Below are 17,005 nucleotides of genomic sequence, written 5' to 3'. Positions count from 1 at the left end.
GCCCCTCCCCTTTTCACACTCTGTCTCTCTCTCAAAAATAAATAAAACATTAAAAAAAATACTCCGTGTCCAGTTTCCTTTATTAGTAACATCTTATATTAGTATGATACATTAGTCACAATTAGTGAACCAATACTGATATGTTATTATTAACTAAGATTCACGCTTTGTTCAGATTTCCTTAGTTTTGGCCCAATATTCTTTTTTTTTTTTTCCCCTTTCAAGGATACTACATTTCATTTAGTTGTTATGCTCTGTAGTTTCTCAGATGTTCCTTGTTTTGGATGACCTTCCTTGACAGTTTTGAGGAGTATTGGTCAGATATTTTGTAGCATGTGTCTCTATTAGAATTGACATTTTTCTTATGATTAGCCTGCAGTTATGGGTTTCTGGAGAAAGGCCACAGGAGTGACATGCCATTGTCATCACATGAGATCAAAGGTACATACTATCAACATGATTTGACACAGCTGATTATCACTTGGTTGAGGTGGTGTTTGTCAGGTTGCTTCTCTGTAAAGTTACTCTTTTGTCACCTTCTTTCCAGAAAGTCACTATATGTAGCCCACACTTAAGGAGTGGGGAGTTATCCTTCCCCTCCTTGAAGGTGGACTATTTAGGTAAATTATTTGAAATTCTTAATAAACTTTTTGCAGCCTAGAAAAGACTCTAACACTCTCCTTAGCTTCCGTTGCCTATTTTCTCTCCCTATCCTCTGGGAATCTGGCTCTTGGGGGGGACAGAGCACCTGTTGGTGTGCTGCCAAGGAAGGCATCCTGAGGGCTGTGGGGACTCATCTGTAGGTAAAAGCACCCTGTGCCTTCTCTCTTTAGCCTGTGATCCTGTGCCTTCTCTTTCTTTCTCTTGTTCCCACTCCAGTTCTTCCTCTGCTTCCTGGTTGATCTATTTTTCTTCCAGTTTGCTGCTAGCTTTGTTTATTCTGTCTGCTCACCCATCTTTCTGCCCATTTTCACCACGACTTTCTCAAAGGGAGCTCTTTTACCTGTACCAGCTCTTTGCTCCTCGAACCCAGAACTCAGTGAATAGAAGGACCACCCTGATGTCTTTCCAGTTCCCAGGCTTAAGGAAGGCCTGCCATTCTCCCTCTATTCCTCTGGTTTGTCTTCTTTCTGTTCTGAGGGAGTTTCTGGCAGGGAATTGCTACCGGCTCAGGTGCTCACGCATCTCATTCCTGGTAACTGGAATGTTCCTGTAGACTATTTCATGCCTTTCCTGCTGCAGCAGGAGCCTTTGCCTTTGCCTGGCTGCCTTCTGGTGCTGCATGAGCCTCTGCCCGGCTCCTTCTTCCAGTCTGGACTTGAGGATATGGGTAGTGGCAATGGCACAGCAGTAACTGAGTTTGTTTTGCTGGGGTTCTCGGGTTTTGGTCCCCTTCGGGGTCCTCTGTTTTGGGGGGTGCTTTGCATCTACCTGGTCACCTTGCTGGGCAACTCCCTCATCATCCTCCTCACGCTGGCAGACCGTGCCCTGCACTTGCCCATGTATTTCTTCCTTCGCCACTTCTCCACGGTGGAAATCCTCTACACCACAACCGTCGTGCCTAGGATGCTGGCTGATCTCCTTGCCTCCTGCCCCACCATCTCACCTGCCAGCTGCTTCACCCAGCTGTATTTCTTTGCCCTCTTTGGCATTGCTGAATGCTGCTTGCTCACTGCCATGGCCTATGACCGCTACGCTGCCATCTGCCGGCCGCTGCATTATACCACTCTGATGAACCAGGAAGCTTGTGTGAGCATGGCAGGGGCCTCCTACCTCATGGGCATCATTACAGGCACCACTCACTCCCTCTTCATCTTCACTTTGCCCTTCCGTGGTGCCAACACAATCCACCACTTCCTCTGTGACATCCTGCCTGTGCTGAGGCTGGCTAGTGCCAGCACCTTCTGGGGCGAAGTGGGCAATCTTGCCGTCACAATAGCCTTTATCCTGACCCCCTTCTTACTGATCGTAGCCTCCTATGCCTGCATCCTTGCCACCCTCCTTGGGGTCACAACATCCCAGGGACGTCGAAAAGTCTTCTCTACCTGTTCCTCCCACCTGTTTGTGGTCATACTCTTTTTTGGGACTGGGACTGTTGCATATATGAGGCCTTGGGCAGGCTCCTCTCAGGACACGGACCAGATCCTTGCTCTCTTCTACACAGTTGTCACTCCTGTGTTCAACCCTTTTGTCTACACTCTGAGGAACAAGGAGGTCACGGGGGCAATGAGGCGGCTTGTGAAGAGATACCTTTGGAGCCCTTGATTCCTTCGAGTTATTGAAGATAAGGGCCTGATCCTTGGATGTTTTCAGAGGAGGGAGAAGCTAGGACCCTCGGTCCCCAGGGATCTGGCCTGCTCTGCATTGTGAGTGTGAGGTTCCCTGGCCTGCCCAGTTCGAGGGCCCAAGCCACTGACATGCTTCTCAGAGCTCTGCTTCTGGGGTCTCCTCTTATGGCCTTGACCTGTCTTGTTTGTAGGTGCAGAGCTGCAAAAACATACACTGGAGGGAAGGTTGAGGAAAGAGGGCAGTTGTGCCCATCTTGTGCGATAATTGAGCAATTTCTGCTCTTTTCTGAGGTTCAAGGCACTGTGTGGGACCATGCTTCCTGGTGATAACTCTCTTCTCCCAGACTCCTCATTGCAAGCCTTTCTCGTTCATATCAGTTGCCTTTCGTACAGCAGGAGCTCTTTCAGTCCAGGTGCAAGGTCTGATCTGTGTGACTGGGTTGGCAGGGAAGGAACAGAAGCAGGGCATAGCTTGTCTGGCTCAGAAGCTCAGGCGCCAAGTCTTGCTTGGTGTTGCTTTAGGTCTGGAAGCATCTGCCTAGTACTTTGCTCATTTACAACTGTCATTCTGGGATCCCTGAGATGTTAATATTTTCTACTTAGCTTCCTTCTCACCTGCGGCCTGACTTGCTCTCTATTTTCTCCTCTGGTTCTAAGGTAAAAATGCACATATGATTTCTCTCCCCTGACCGATCAAAAGGTCCAGTCTGGCCCCTTGACTTCCAAGATGATGCCTTTGTTTCTTGTAAACTGTCCACTATTTCTACTTGGAGTCCACCTTAATATGCTGGATAGAGAGACCTGGCACCATTTTACTTTTCTTGGGAAGCCAGTTCTTGCTTGTTCGTTAACTTACTTTCAGCAATAAGCCACAGGAGGGGCCAGTATAAACAGGGAAATCATTCTCAAGACACAATAAATGGGGCCTTTAAAATAGCATTGATTTTCAGTTTACAAAATTAACACTATTAATCGCAGAAAATTTTACATTCTGAAGAAAAGAAAATATTACCATTTTGACGTTAATGTTCTTGGGAAATTATTGTGCTCTGGTTTCCCTCTATATATGTATATAAACATATTTTTAAAAACTAAAAATGGGATTTTATTGTCTAGGTTGTTCTATAACCTTTATTTTCCACTTTACTAAACTACATGGTAGCATTTTACCATATAAGTAGACTTCCAAAGCGTGATTTTAATATCCTTATAGTATTGATATATGGATACATACTACAATATTAAGCAACTCCTACTATTGGAATTGATAATATTTTTAAAGTGTATTTATTTATTTATTTATTTTTAAAAAGGATAGCTCCAGTTTCTTGGTGACAAACTGCAGACCAGAGATGTGTCTTTTTTTTTTTTTTTTAAAGTTTATTTATTATCTTGAGAGAGAGAGAGAAAGACCATGAGTGGGGAAGGGGCAGAAAGAGAGGGAGAGGGAGGGGCGTCTGGGTGGCTCAGTTGATTAAGCATCCGACTTCAGCTCAGGTCATGGTCTCACAGTTTGTAAGTTCAAGCCCCGTGTTGGGCTCTGTTCTAACAGCTCAGAGCTTGGAGCATGCTTTGGATTCTGTGTCTCCCTCTCTCTCTTCCCTCCCCCACTCACACTCTATCTCTCTCTGTCTCTCAAAAATGAATAAATGTTAAAAAAAAAAAAGAAAGAGAGGGAGAGACAGTATCCCATGCAGGACTTGATCCCATGAACTGTGAGGTCATGATTTGAGCTGAAATCAAGAGTCAGAAGCTTAACCAAATGAACCACCCAGGCGCCCCTGGAATTAATCTTTGTTATAAATTTTACTGAGATAGATGTCATTGCACTTATGTCTTTGTATTGTTATCTTATGTTTTTTATGAGCACAAATTTCTAGAAATAGAATTGCTGGGTAAAAACTCATACAGTTTTAGAGCTTTTGAAACATATTGCCAAATTGCTTTCCAAGAGAATTCTTATTTTTTTGCAGCCCAGTTGAGGGCTGTCCAATGTTCAGGGCAAGGAAGTTGATGGATTAAGGATGAGGAGTGTGTTGGTGTTAGATGGCTTAGGGAAAAGAAAGATGGAGAGGTGTGGATATTTAATATTCTTATAGTGCAGAAAAGATGTGATGAGGAAGACAAGAACCCACTTTCCCTCAGTCAGCCAAGGGCTGGCTGAGACAGAGGTGGACTGAGAGGGCAACATGGGGCATCACGGTCAAAACCAAGGATGACTTCCTGATAGAGTTGGTGTCTGAACAAGACGAGGGGAGACAATTCTTTCTCCATTGTTCTGAGCTGGGGTTGTGACAAGAAGAGGATATGATGAAATCAGACTGGCTCAGCCCAAGTTGGTTTCATGCTTTTCTCACTTGGGACAGTGACCATAATCTCAGGAAGCTGAGGTCCCCTATTTTCAGGGTTCCTGGTTAGAACTGTCAGGAAAATACAGAGTGCTCTGTTAAATTTGAATTTCAGATAAACAACGAACAATATTATAGTATAAGTATGTCCCATAAAATATGCTGCAGGGATTTAGCATTGTTTTATCTTTCTGGGGAAAGAAATATTTGGGGGATGCCTGGCTGGCTCAGTCAGTGGAACGTTTGCCTCTTAATTTTGGCTTGGGTAATGATCTTGCAGTCATGAGATTAAGTCCTGAGTCTGGCTCCATGCTGGGTATGGGCCCTGTTTGGGATTCTTTCTCTCCCTCTCTCTCTACCCCTCTTCCCCCCAAATAAATAAACAACAACAACAACAACAAAAATATTAAATTTTTTTTTTAATGTTTTATTTATTTTTGAGACAGAGAGAGACAGAGCATAAGCAGGGGAGGGGCAGAGAGAGAGCGAAACACAGAATCTGAAGCAGGCTCCAGGCTCTGAGCTGTCAGCACAGAGCCTGACATGGGGCTCAAACTCACAAACCGCGAGATAATGACCCGAGCCAAAGTCGGACGCTCAACCGACTGAGCCACCCAGGTGCCCCCCAAAAATCTTTTTTTAAAGGAAATATTAGGGACATAGTTACATAAAAAATTATTCACTGTGCATCAGAAAGTCAAATTTAACTGGACATCTTGTATTTTTATTGTTAAATCTGGCAACTCTAGTCCCACGTGTTATTTGAGCAGGACTGGAACTGCAGTTGGAGATGAGGAGTTAAGTAGAAAACTCTGATCACCTCCATTAAGGAAGAAGGAAGCCCTTTGGGAAATAGAGTAGTTTCTTGTGATATGAGTCCTTTGTTTGACCAGAGACCCACTCTGAGTACTTGTGTGAATGTTGGCCCTCCTGTAAGTGCAAAGGAGGATATAGGATTCTGAAGATGGAGGAGCCCAAGTCAATCCTTGTGAATCGAGGACATTAAAGAGTAGAATGGGGTCCCTTATGTCACTGGAAAGTCAAGGAGAATATAGAAGTAGCTAAGGAAGGTTGACCGGAAGGCTAGGTTTTAAATGGCACTATGGCATAATGCTTTAGAGTTTGGCTTTGGTGTGGAGCAGGTCCAAGATCAAATCCTGACTGTCATTTACCATCTTTGAAACTTTGGAAGATTTCTTAACATGTTTATGCCTTAATTTCCTCAACTGTAGAATAATGATTACAAAAGTTTCTATGCTTCACAGGATTGTTGTAAGGATTAAATGTAGCCTCCTCCTGTCATTCTTTACTATATGACCACTTAGCATGATCTGAAATCAACTTGTTTATTTATTTGTGGTTTCTCTCCCTTCACTAAAATATATGTCCCATAAAGGCAGTAATGTTGCCTGTCTTGTTCACCAGTGTATTCCTAGTGTCTGGCATATAGTGGATGTTCAGAAAACATTTGTTGACTGGGTCAATAAATATAAGAGAATTGCTTCGCACAGTGCATGGCAAATAGTGAAGTGTAAACTAATCTATTTTGATTACTACTATGATTGCTACTATTATAATTTGTTATTTCTTGAAAAAATTTAAAATTTATTTTAGAGAGAGAGAGAGCAGGGGAGAGGGGCAGAGGGAGAGAGGGAATCCCACGTAGGCTCCATATTCAGTGTAGAGCCCAACTCAGGGCTTGATCTCACCACCCTGGGATCATGACTGATCTGAAATCAAGAGTTGGACACTCAACCAACTGAGCCACCCAGGTGCCCCTATGATGACTTTCATAGAGATTTTTTAAAAGTTTAGTTATTTATCGAGAGAAAGAGAGAGAGAGAGCGAGAGAGCGAGCGAGCTCACATGAGCAGGATAAGGGCAGAGAGAGAGGGAGAGACAGAATCCCAAGCAGGCTCTGTGCTGTCAGCACCTGATGTGGGGCTCCAATGCACAAAGTGTGAGATCATGACCTGAACTGAAACCAAGAGTCGGCAGGCCATTTAACAGACTGAGCCACACAGGTACCCCACATAAAGGTTTTTAGATCTTAAAAATTGGGGACTTTCTCCGTTGAAAAGAATTCCTCTAGGGGCACCTAGGTGGCTCAATGGGTTAAGCAGCCGACTTTGGCTTGGGTCGTGATCTCGTGGTTTGTGAGTTCGAGACAGCTGGGAGCCCGGAGCCTGTTTCAGATTCTGTGTCTCCCTCTCTCTCTGCTCCTCCCCTGCTTGCACTGTGTCTCTCTCTCTCTCTCTTTCTCAAAAATAAATAAACATTAAAAAAAATTCTTCTAAAGTTGCTGGAAAGTCTAAAATGTGTTACGTTGAGGGCCTGAATGCAGAGTGCATGCTTAGGGCAGAGCCCTGAGTCCAGCTGTGCACTGAGTGTGGAGCCTGCTTAAGATTCTTTCTCCCTCTTCCTTTGCCCCTCTTTCCTTCTCTTTCTTCTCTAAAAAAATGTGTTATGTTGAAAAAGGTAAGGAGAAGTGGGGTGTGGGCTTTTGAAGAGAGGGGATTTGGAAATTAGGAAATCTTGATGCACACTGTGAGTAGAGATGGGCCATGGAGGAGAAGGAAAAGGGTAGCAAGTGAGCAACTCTGGGGTGGAGAAAAAAGAACTCTGGTGGCATACAGAGCTATGGGAATCCTGGAGAACCAGGCTTAGAAAATGATTAGGAACCAAGAGAAGTTTAGAGACCAGAGTTACAGCTAAGGTCACACCACAAGAGTGGTCTGATTAGGAGGCTGTTGGCACTGCCACCATTGGCTATTGGTGACTCCTCTGGCACTGTGTGGCTCTGCTGATTATGGGCCCTGAATGGCACTGCTGCCATCACCAAAATGAGTTGTAAACTTTCCTCCACTCTTTGTATCACTCGCACTCAATTTAAAGTCTAGCACTAGGGCTAACCAAGGTCATAGGCTTGTGTCTTGGCTGCCAGACTTTAGGGAAAGCCAATATTTTGGCCTTACTGTCTTTTGTATACCAGGGTGGAGATTTGTCTCTCACAAAGCTCTTAACCACCAACTCAAAGTAAATGGCGAGTTGTTCTCAGCAGTGGTGGTAACTGGGTTCGCTTGGTAAAGGGAAGCCCCTTTTGTCAAGTTCATGCATGGCCTCCTTTCTTGCCATGACAGCCATTTTATTCACAGGTTCATTATGAATGAACTGGGCATGCTTTTCTGGGGAAGGAGGTAGATGAAACTTTTTTTGTGTCTCCAGGATGTGCTTGGGCTCCATCTGAATTTAACATTACCACTTATTTTTTAAAAGTTTTAATTTAAATTCCAGTTAGTTAACATACAGTAACACTATCACTTATTGATGAAGTGCTATTGAGAATGCCTAGCTTTAGGCTGGGTGGATCATGTTATACCCAATGTACAGAGGGTGATACAATTCAACGGGCACAAGTGAGAGAGGGGCAGAGAGAGAGAGAGAAAGGGAGAGAAGTAGAGAGAGAAAGAGAAGCAGGGCTCATCCGAAGCGGGGCTTGTGTTTTTTTTGCCCAAAGTGGGGCTTGAGCTCACCTGAAGTGGGGCTTGAGCTCACCCAATGTGGGATTCAAACTCACGAACCATGAGATCATGACCTAAGCTGAAGTCAGATGCTTAACGACTGAGCCATCCAGGTGCCCCTTTTTCCATATTTTTTAAAGAAGTTTTTAAAATGCTTGTTTGTTTGTTTGTTTATTTATTTATTGAGAGAGAGAGAGAGAGAGAGAGAGAGAGAGCTGAGGAGGGGCAGAGAGAGAGAGAGAGAGAGAGAGAGAGAGAGAATTCCAAGCAGGCTCCACCCTGTTAGGACAGAGCCATACATGGGGCTGGATCCCATGAACCATGAGATCATGACCTGAGCTGAAATCAAGAGTTGGACCCTTAACCAACTGAACCACTCAGGCACTCCAGTTTCTTTTCTCATCTTAAATAAACATTTGTGCCTAATTTTATATTAGTAGTTTTTTGTTTATTTTATTAAATAGGGCCATCTCAAATTATATAAGCTTTAGGTCCCACAAAATCAGGATCCATCCCTTTGCCTACCACATAAGGTTTTTATGGGAGTTAAATAAGACAATCACTAGTCAAGAGGGTATTATCATGTTATTATATGAGTACAGTATGTACTCAAATGGTATTAGCTATTATTATTACTGTTTATTCTGGCTTAAATGCCTTTCTGTGCTTCTGGTTAGGCCCTAATCACTTCCTTTATGCCTCAAATTTCTACCAGGTCACTGCACTGTATACCCCTTCTTTTCAATGGAGAGTGTGCTGGAATCATCTGGATTCCAGTTACAGCAGTGGGATTTGTAAGTGGTAGACATTTGTCTTTTATTTTATTTATTTATTTTGGTCTTTTCACTATCTTTCAAACACCCCTCTAATGTTTGGGAAGTTTCCTGCCTTGTAAGTCCCCTTTCTCCAAAGTAGTAGCCAGAAAACTTCTATTCCTAGCTACCTTTGTAGCTAGGGCACTGGCATGTGACTGTGGTTCTACTATAAGTCATACATTGGTTTGGAGTTGAGCAATGTGGCAGAGGGATGTAGAATTTATGGTCTGGAGAGCGTGTGGAGAAGGCATCTGGCTCATGGGGACAGCTGTGGCAGAACTCTGATGTCTGGGCCCGAGGGTCATCAGTATGCACTGGACAGTGTTGGGTGAACTGAGCCTGGTGTCAGTGGTATGGATGCTGGAATGCCCTTGTGGAGTGTTGAGTTTCATCCCTGATGTGTGGCCGAGGACCTTGAGTCTCTGCTTCCCTTGGAGACTGCACTGCTAAGTCTTCTTTGATCAATTCCTCTCTGCTTCAGATGATCAGAGCAGAATCTGTGGTTTGCAGTGGGATGCCCTAAGAAACTGATTAGTGGCCTCTGGCTCTTTTTCTGCCACTGTTATCTATTCTTCACATCGCGACTAGAATGATTTTTTAAAAACTCAAATCCCGGGGCACCTGGGTGGTTCAGTTGGTTAGGTGTCTGACTTCAGCTCAGGGCATGATCTCATGGTTTGTGAGTTTGAGCCCTGTGTCAGGATCCCTGCTGTCAGCATGGAGCCCACTTGGATCCTCTGTCCCCCTCTGTCTCTGCCTCCCACCCCCCACTCTCATGTGCTCTCTCTCTCTCTCAAAAATAAATTTAACATTAAAAAAACTAAAAACCCCTCAAATCCCATCTTGTCACTCAGGATGAGTCCCCAAATTTGTAAGTGACCCCCAATACCCTTCATGATCTAGACTGTGTGGAGGTGGGAGCACATCTATTATCCCGTTCCTTAGATTTTCCACAAAATGAGGGGATTTTTAAAATTCCTTTCAAAGAGGGGAACAAGGGTGGGGACATCTCCTGCCTTTCTGTCAAGACTTCACCGCTTCTTCTGGGGAGGAGGAGACCTTACTGCTGATACTGTAGAAAGCATATTGCCCATGCATGGCCTAAGCCCTCTTTGGCTTTCTTTCTCAGGCTGCCCTGCTTGAGGCTGCATACACTTTTTCCCCCTTCAGATGGTGAGCTCAGGGGTAGGCCTGTTTGGGTTGATTTGTAATTTGTACAGATTCTCCACTTGTACCTGGGGGGTGATGGTAAACGTGGGGAATAGGAAGCTCATTTTGACCTTGGGTTCAAGCCATATCCTCCAATTCAGTAATAAAGCTGATCTTTTGCTCCCTATCTATTACCAATATATTTTCTTAGTTAGGAGAGAACCCAAAATGGAGACAGATGTGTGGTTAACTGAACCTCTTCACACCCCCACAATTTTGGTCATCCCTTATCTCTCCTTCTTGTCTTGTCACTTCCCCATTGCTTGCTATACTAGATTGTAAAGGATGCCTTATGGCTTATAGTGTGTGGGCCTTTTGGACATTTTCCTCCCTTTCTTCTTACTCCAGGTAACTTCTTGTTATTCAGATTTAAGTTAAAATATCCTCTCCTCCCTGAAGCCTTCTCCATCTTTCTCAGACTGGATTCAGGACCTCTTCTTTGCTCCTTATCATCTTGTCTTGCTGCTATCTTTGGTACACATCTATTGAAAATTATAAGTTTGTAACTGCTTATTAATTGGCCTGCTTCCCCCATTAGTTTGTGTTTTATTCTCCTCTGCCCTGTATTCCTGGCACACAGTTTGACATAGTATTTTCTGAATGAAAACCTTGAACTTCCTAAAGGGTGCATTATTGCACACTGGAGGGCCACTCATATTGGAAGTGTTCTGTAAGAGAATGATCCCCTAAGCCCTTGGTTTCTGCATTTGTGGGGTCTCAGAATAGACACAGCTCCCAAGCCTATTGCATCTGGCCATAAACAGCCTTGCCTGGGACTCCTCAGGGGGAAGCCCAAAGGGAGTGGGGTTTGGTAACCCTGAGAAAGAAAAATGAGCCATAGCCATAGCTGTTCAGGGAAGCCCAGGAGGTGCTCTGCTATCTTCATGTCTACTCCAGCAGCCAGCTCCTGAGTGTCTGCTGCTCATTGTGGACAAGAGGCCCATGGAGCTGTTAAGGAGCTAGACTTTCATGTGCTCAAGGAGCATAGAGTGCAGCCCAAGATGTGGCCCTCATGGGTTGGAGGATGGGGAGTTTAGGGGGCCTCCTGAGAGGTCAGCTGTTCATAGTGGTCCTGAATACTTGTCTTCATGTATATCCAATACTTTTGTCTGTTACCTGCTGGCCCCACTGTGGTAGCTAAGTTGGTCTCATGGTGGCTGCTGTAACAATGCATGTGCATTCTGCACATTAGGGCTCCAATGGTACTGTATTGAAATACTTAACATGAAAAAGTATGATTGGATACAAAATACTCTTTCATTATTACAAAATTTCCTCTTCTTTTTTAAATTTACTATTTATTTTTGAGAAAGAGAAAGCGCGAGCATGGGAAGGGCAGAGTGAGAGGGAAAATCCTAAGCAGGCTCTGTGCTGTCAGCGCAGAGTCTGACGTGGCTCGAACTCATGAAATTGTGAAAGCATGACCTGAGCCAAAATCAAGAGTAGGATGCTTAACTGACTGAGACAAAATTTTTCAAAATTACCATTTGTCAATGAAAGAAAAGGAAGAGCTAGTAAATATAAATATGTACTTGCATATAATTCTAATTACTGCAAAATGACTTTGAAAAGACTTTCCATTTTTTATCACCCACTTATGTGAGTAGTTTTCTTTGATGGTGACTATCAGTTATTTTTAAGAAATCAGTACTTAAAGATCTTGATCAGGAGGCATTTAGTCATTTTCCTTATTTTTATTTTTTATTTTTTCAAGAGAAAGAGAAAAAGAGACAGTTTGTGCAAGTGGGGGGAGGAACAGAAGAGAGGGAGAGAGAATCTTAAGCAGACTCCATGCCCAGAATGGAGCTGGGCCAGGGCTTGATCTCTGTGACCCACTGACCGTGAGATCCTGACCTGAGCTGAAATCAAGAGTTGGCCACTTAATTCACTGAGCCACCAGGCATCCCCATTCAGTCATTTTCAAGCACAAAATCTAATATAAAAATTATGTTTACAGAAACAAGCTCAATTTCTTATAAAAATATAAATATTTTATGTGGAAGTTTTAATGTAAAACCAATATTTAAAAACTTCCCTATTACTGTATATTTTATTTGCCTTATAATTATATAGTAAAAAGACAGTGCAATGAATTTTTTCATTGTGCATTTTCCTGATTGGAAATCCCTTCAGTTTATTCCAGCGTGCCATTCAAATATTAGCACTTTCTGTGTATGCCATTATGTGAGGAAGGTTGGAAGTATGGCAGTGGGCCACTTTTTCCAGGAAGACTTCCAGAAATACCCTCAAACTGTTATCAATCATTAACCTTCCAATGCATGATTATACATTTTTATAATGACTCTCATTATATGCCTCTGCTGGATTGTTTTCTCTCCACTCCATTCTCCTCATGACCACCCCCATTATATTAGGCGCCCCATGAGAGCAAGGACCTCATCAGGTCTTTTCTGAGTATCAGGAGTGCCATATAGCTGGGGGCTCCTTGATTCTGTAACTGTTTGCGGATGTTCTCTGACCCCAAGTTCCTTTTAGCTGGTCTTTGTTTCCTTTTTTTTTAAAATGTTTTTATTTATTTTTGAGAGACAGACAGACAGAGTCCAAGTTGGAGAGAAGCAGAGAGATGGAGACACAGAATCTGAAGCAGGCTCCAGGCTCTGAGCTGTCAGCATAGAGCCTGATGCGGGGCTTGAACACATGAACTGTGAGATCATGACCTGAGCCAAAGCTGGATGATTAACTGACTGAGCCACCCAGGTGCCCTTCTTCTTCTTCTTCTTCTTCTTTTTTTTTTTTTTAACATTTATTCACTTTTGAGAGACAGAGAGTGAGTGGGGGGGAGGGGCGAGAGAGAGGGAGACACAGAATCCAAAGCAGGCTCCAGGCTCTGAGCTGTCAGCACAGAGCCTGATGTGGGGCTTGAACTCATGGACTGTGAGATCATGACCTGGGCTGAAGTTGGACGCTCAACTGACTGAGTCACCCAGGCACCCCTTAGCTGGTCTTTCTAAACAGAGTCTAGACCATTTTATTCCAAGTACACCAGGGTAAAGGTTTTCCCTCTGATGCTTCCAGCCTCCAAAGGAATTGCATCAGTCAACATTCTTGACTATGACAGAAGCTACCTAGATAAGGAAGCAGAAGAATAATTGATTAATAAAATGCAGAGAGATGGGGACCATGCCAGGGACTAAGCTTCTAGGAGTAACTTCCAAACATCACCTGATCAGCTGAGGAAAGCACTGGTGCGGCCACCAGGAACCAGATGCCACTTCTATGCCAGAAACTTGCTGCTGCAGCCTTTTTTGTTGTCCCCTGGGGGAGAGTGCTGCTCCTTGTCTCTTGTGAGCACCAGCTAGTTAGGCACAAGTGCAATTATTGGTGAAACTAGGTCATGTCCTGGAGGGCTGGGAAGCATTCTCAGCTGCACAGAAGGAAGTGGTTCCTCTGCCCACCAGACTTCTAAAGAGGAGAATTCTCCAAACATTGAGAGAGGGTCAAATGTTAGGTGACCACAATGAGTGTTAAATGTTTACTCTTTGGTCTTCTCCAGGATGGCCCCAGGGCTTCACCCAGTCTGAGGTGCTGGTGAAGGAGGTATGGGATCAAGCTGATGGTGCATGTTGGGAGGGGAACAGGGAATCCAGGGAGATCCTCTTGTCCAGATGGACACTGTATGGCCCATTGTGGATGATGTCAGAAATCAAGGGTGGGGAAAGGCAAGGAAAAATATTTATGCAGAATATTTCAAGTGGGAATAACTCTCTCTCTCTTCTTAAAGGCCTTCTTAAACGCGCTCAGAAGTGCGTTTCTGGGAGAAAACTAGATCGAAGGGCCAGGCAAACTCCTTCATGGGCTCTGGGTCAGTCACTTAGTTGGTGTCAGTTTTATAGAAATTTGCCTTCCTTACTGACACAGAATTCTGACTATTTGTATAGACACAGCAATCACCTTGCTCAGGGATTCAGAACCATCTAGAAGATGCTCTTCCCTATAAATGTTCTTTCTCATGAACAGCATTGCCTTCTATTCTATCTTGTCCTAATTGCTCATGCTCTGATAGTGAGTCTGGGGTATGGAATAGGAGGTAAGATATAGATTTATCTCTGTTTTAACTCCAACACTTTCTGCCAGGAAGCCTTATTTCTTTGAGGTGCTGCATGGTTTCTGACAGCTGAGGTTTATATCTAACACCTGAAGGCTGGAAGGAAGAGTAGTCAGTGAGTGAACAGATATCCCCTGAGTTCTTTCAAGGTGAGGAGACCTGTCTCTTCACCATGTGCCACAGGGCTCCTGCCACCTCCTTGTTTCGAAGGGTATAGATGATGGGGTTGAGCATGGGTGTGACAACTGTGTAGAAGAGGCTGAGGATGCGGTTCATGGTGACAGAGGAGCCTGCCTGGGGCCGGATGTAGGTGATGCTGGCTGTTCCAAAGAAGAGGAAGACCACAAGCAGGTGGGAGGAGCAGGTAGAGAAGACCTTGCGGCGGCTCTGGGTGGAGGCCATTGCCAGGATGGCACCCAGGATGCGGGCATAAGAGGTGACAATCAGAGAGAAGGGGACCATAATGAAGACCACGGTGGCTGTCACCACAGAGATTTCACTCCTGTGCTTCCCAGCACTTGCCAGCCTCAGTACAGGCAGGATGTCACAGAGGAAGTGTGGGATGATTGGGTGGCTGGGGAAAGGCAGAGTGAAGATGAGGGAGGAATGGGTGGTGGCTGTGATGATGCCCATGAACCAGGAGATACCCACCATAGCTGTGCAGGCCTGCCAGCTCATGAGGGTGGAATAGTGCAGGGGCCGGCAGATGGCAGCATAGCGGTCATAGGCCATGGCTGTGAGCAGGCAGCACTCTGTGATGCCCAGGACAATGAAGACATACATCTGGGTTGCACAGCTCTGGAATGAGATGGCCCGGGGGTGTGGGGAGGCCAGGTCAACCAGGGTCCTGGGCACGATGTCTGTGGTGTACAGGACCTCCACCACTGAGAGGTGGCGCAAGAAGAAGTACATGGGGGAGTGCAGGGCAGGGCTACCCTGTGTTAGGAGGATGATCACAGAGTTACCCAGCAAGGTGAGCAGGTAGACCAGAAGTACCACCCAGAAAAGGGGGCCTTGCAGGGCCCTGAGATCAGAGAATCCTAGAAGGAGAAATTCAGGCAGAGTCTGATTTTCCTCAGTCATCACTTGAGGCCAGGACCTATGGCACAGCTAGGGAAGAGATGTTTATATAGAAATAATCAGCATTTATGTAATTTAGTAAAGCACTTTCATACAGTCCCTCTGGAATCAACTGAGAGAGTTAAGGTCTCCACTTTATGGATGAAGCCATGGGTCTTGGAGGGGTTAAATAATTTGCCTGAAATAATACCAAAGGAGTTGTAGGCCTGGGACTTGAATCTAGGTTTCTTGACTCCAAATTCCCTGTATTTTCTATGGTTCCCTGTGCTTGGAGTCCTGGTTCAGGGCTTGATTCCCATATTCCCATGGGTACAGACCCCAGCCCTGTACTTTGGATATGTCTTCAGAGTGGTGATGGCACAGTGCTATGTCCTAGGCCCCTTTGTTTCCCCTGGAGTGAAACCCCAGCTTGAAAGAGACTATGTAGCACCCGCATTGGCAACTCAGCCAGGGACTGTCCCAAGCTGGTATCTGGTGATCACCATGGTGGGCTATGGATTTAGAATGCCATCCAATGGTGGGATTGTGATAATACAGCACAATTGTATCATGCTTTGGGATTCTGTGAAATCCTTTTTTCACAGATTACTGGGTTCCAGTCTGTTCCATGAAGGGAGTGGGACAGGGACTGGCCATACTGTACTTTGCTCTCTTCTCATCCAGGTCCCTGTGATGAGCTACACCAGCTACTCTGTTTTAGCACACTCTGCTTTCCTAGGCCTTCTTGCATTTCCACAGAGTGCCCCCTGAAGAGAATGTTTCCATGCATTCTATTAAAATCCCACTCACCCTTCAAGCTCAATTCAAATTCCACCTCCCCCAAGACAGCTTCTCTGTTCCTCATGGTCAGAAATGATTACCTGTGGCATTTTAGGATTAAATGTGACCACTGAGGTCATATATTTCAGCATGACTTGGGTCTTATCAACAACATTTTAGAGGGGTGCTGTGCAGTGTCTGCCTGCACATCTGCAGCAGTGGGGAACTCACCACCTAGTGAGATAGCCCCATTTAGCTTTGGTCTCCTCTGCTTGTAAGACAGGTCTTTCATTATATTTGTCTTGGCTAGATTCTTAGTGTTTTACAGAATGTCTCATCGCTCTTGTACCAGACAGCCCTTCAAGTATTTGAAGAAAACACCTTTATCTGGGTTATCATGAGTCATTAGTTGTGCCTGGGTCCCAGGACTTAAAATTTTTAAAAATATTTATAAATAAATATAAATAATATTTATAAACAAACAAACAAACAAACAAATATTTATTTATTTTTGAGAGACAGAGAGAGAGACAGATCGAGAGAGAGAGAGGGAGGCAGATAGAGAGGGAGAGAGAGAATCCCAAGCAGGTTCTACACTGTCAGCACACAGCCTGATGCAGGACTCGAACTCATGAACTGTGAGATCATGACCCAACCAAGAGTCAGATGCTTAACCAATTGAACTACCCACGTGCCCCAGGTCCTAGAACTTTTTAGTGTAGTCTCCACTGTAAGACCCTGCAGGACAGTTGGGGTGGTAGTGGGGGGCTGTCTGTTTTAACTGCTGCTGGTGCTTCCCAAGTGCCTGGTTCCTGCCAGGCACCATGCCAAAGGGCTTGACATTCTCCAAATCATTGGATCTTCACAGCCACAATATGACATAGAAATCTTTACTTTCTCCATTTTACAGATGAGCAAA

At 44.6% G+C, this 17,005-nt stretch overlaps 2 protein-coding genes across 2 annotated transcripts; one reads left to right on the top strand and one right to left on the bottom strand.

The window, feature by feature from the left end:
- The first annotated feature begins 632 nt into the window (after nt 1-632).
- Nucleotides 633-2,265, top strand: LOC122473113 (olfactory receptor 9-like). Its single transcript, XM_043563253.1, has one exon. The coding sequence runs from the start codon at nt 1,225-1,227 to the stop codon at nt 2,263-2,265; it is 1,041 nt and encodes a 346-aa protein (XP_043419188.1). The 5' UTR covers nt 633-1,224.
- A 12,126-nt stretch (nt 2,266-14,391) lies between these two features.
- LOC122473995 (olfactory receptor 10P1) lies at nt 14,392-15,330 on the bottom strand. The gene has a single exon (XM_043564900.1). The coding sequence runs from the start codon at nt 15,328-15,330 to the stop codon at nt 14,392-14,394; it is 939 nt and encodes a 312-aa protein (XP_043420835.1).
- Between the last annotated feature and the right edge of the window lie 1,675 nt (nt 15,331-17,005).

This window comes from Prionailurus bengalensis, chromosome B4 (genome assembly GCF_016509475.1).
Source record: "Prionailurus bengalensis isolate Pbe53 chromosome B4, Fcat_Pben_1.1_paternal_pri, whole genome shotgun sequence".
Lineage (NCBI taxonomy): Eukaryota > Metazoa > Chordata > Mammalia > Carnivora > Felidae > Prionailurus > Prionailurus bengalensis.
This window is presented reverse-complemented; position numbering and strand designations above follow the sequence as displayed.

What these genes read in the sequence shown, in the direction of transcription:
- LOC122473113 (XM_043563253.1), top strand. Translation starts at nt 1,225, where the DNA reads ATGCCTTTCCTGCTGCAGCAGGAGCCTTTGCCTTTGCCTGGCTGCCTT.
- LOC122473995 (XM_043564900.1), bottom strand. Translation starts at nt 15,330, where the DNA reads ATGACTGAGGAAAATCAGACTCTGCCTGAATTTCTCCTTCTAGGATTC.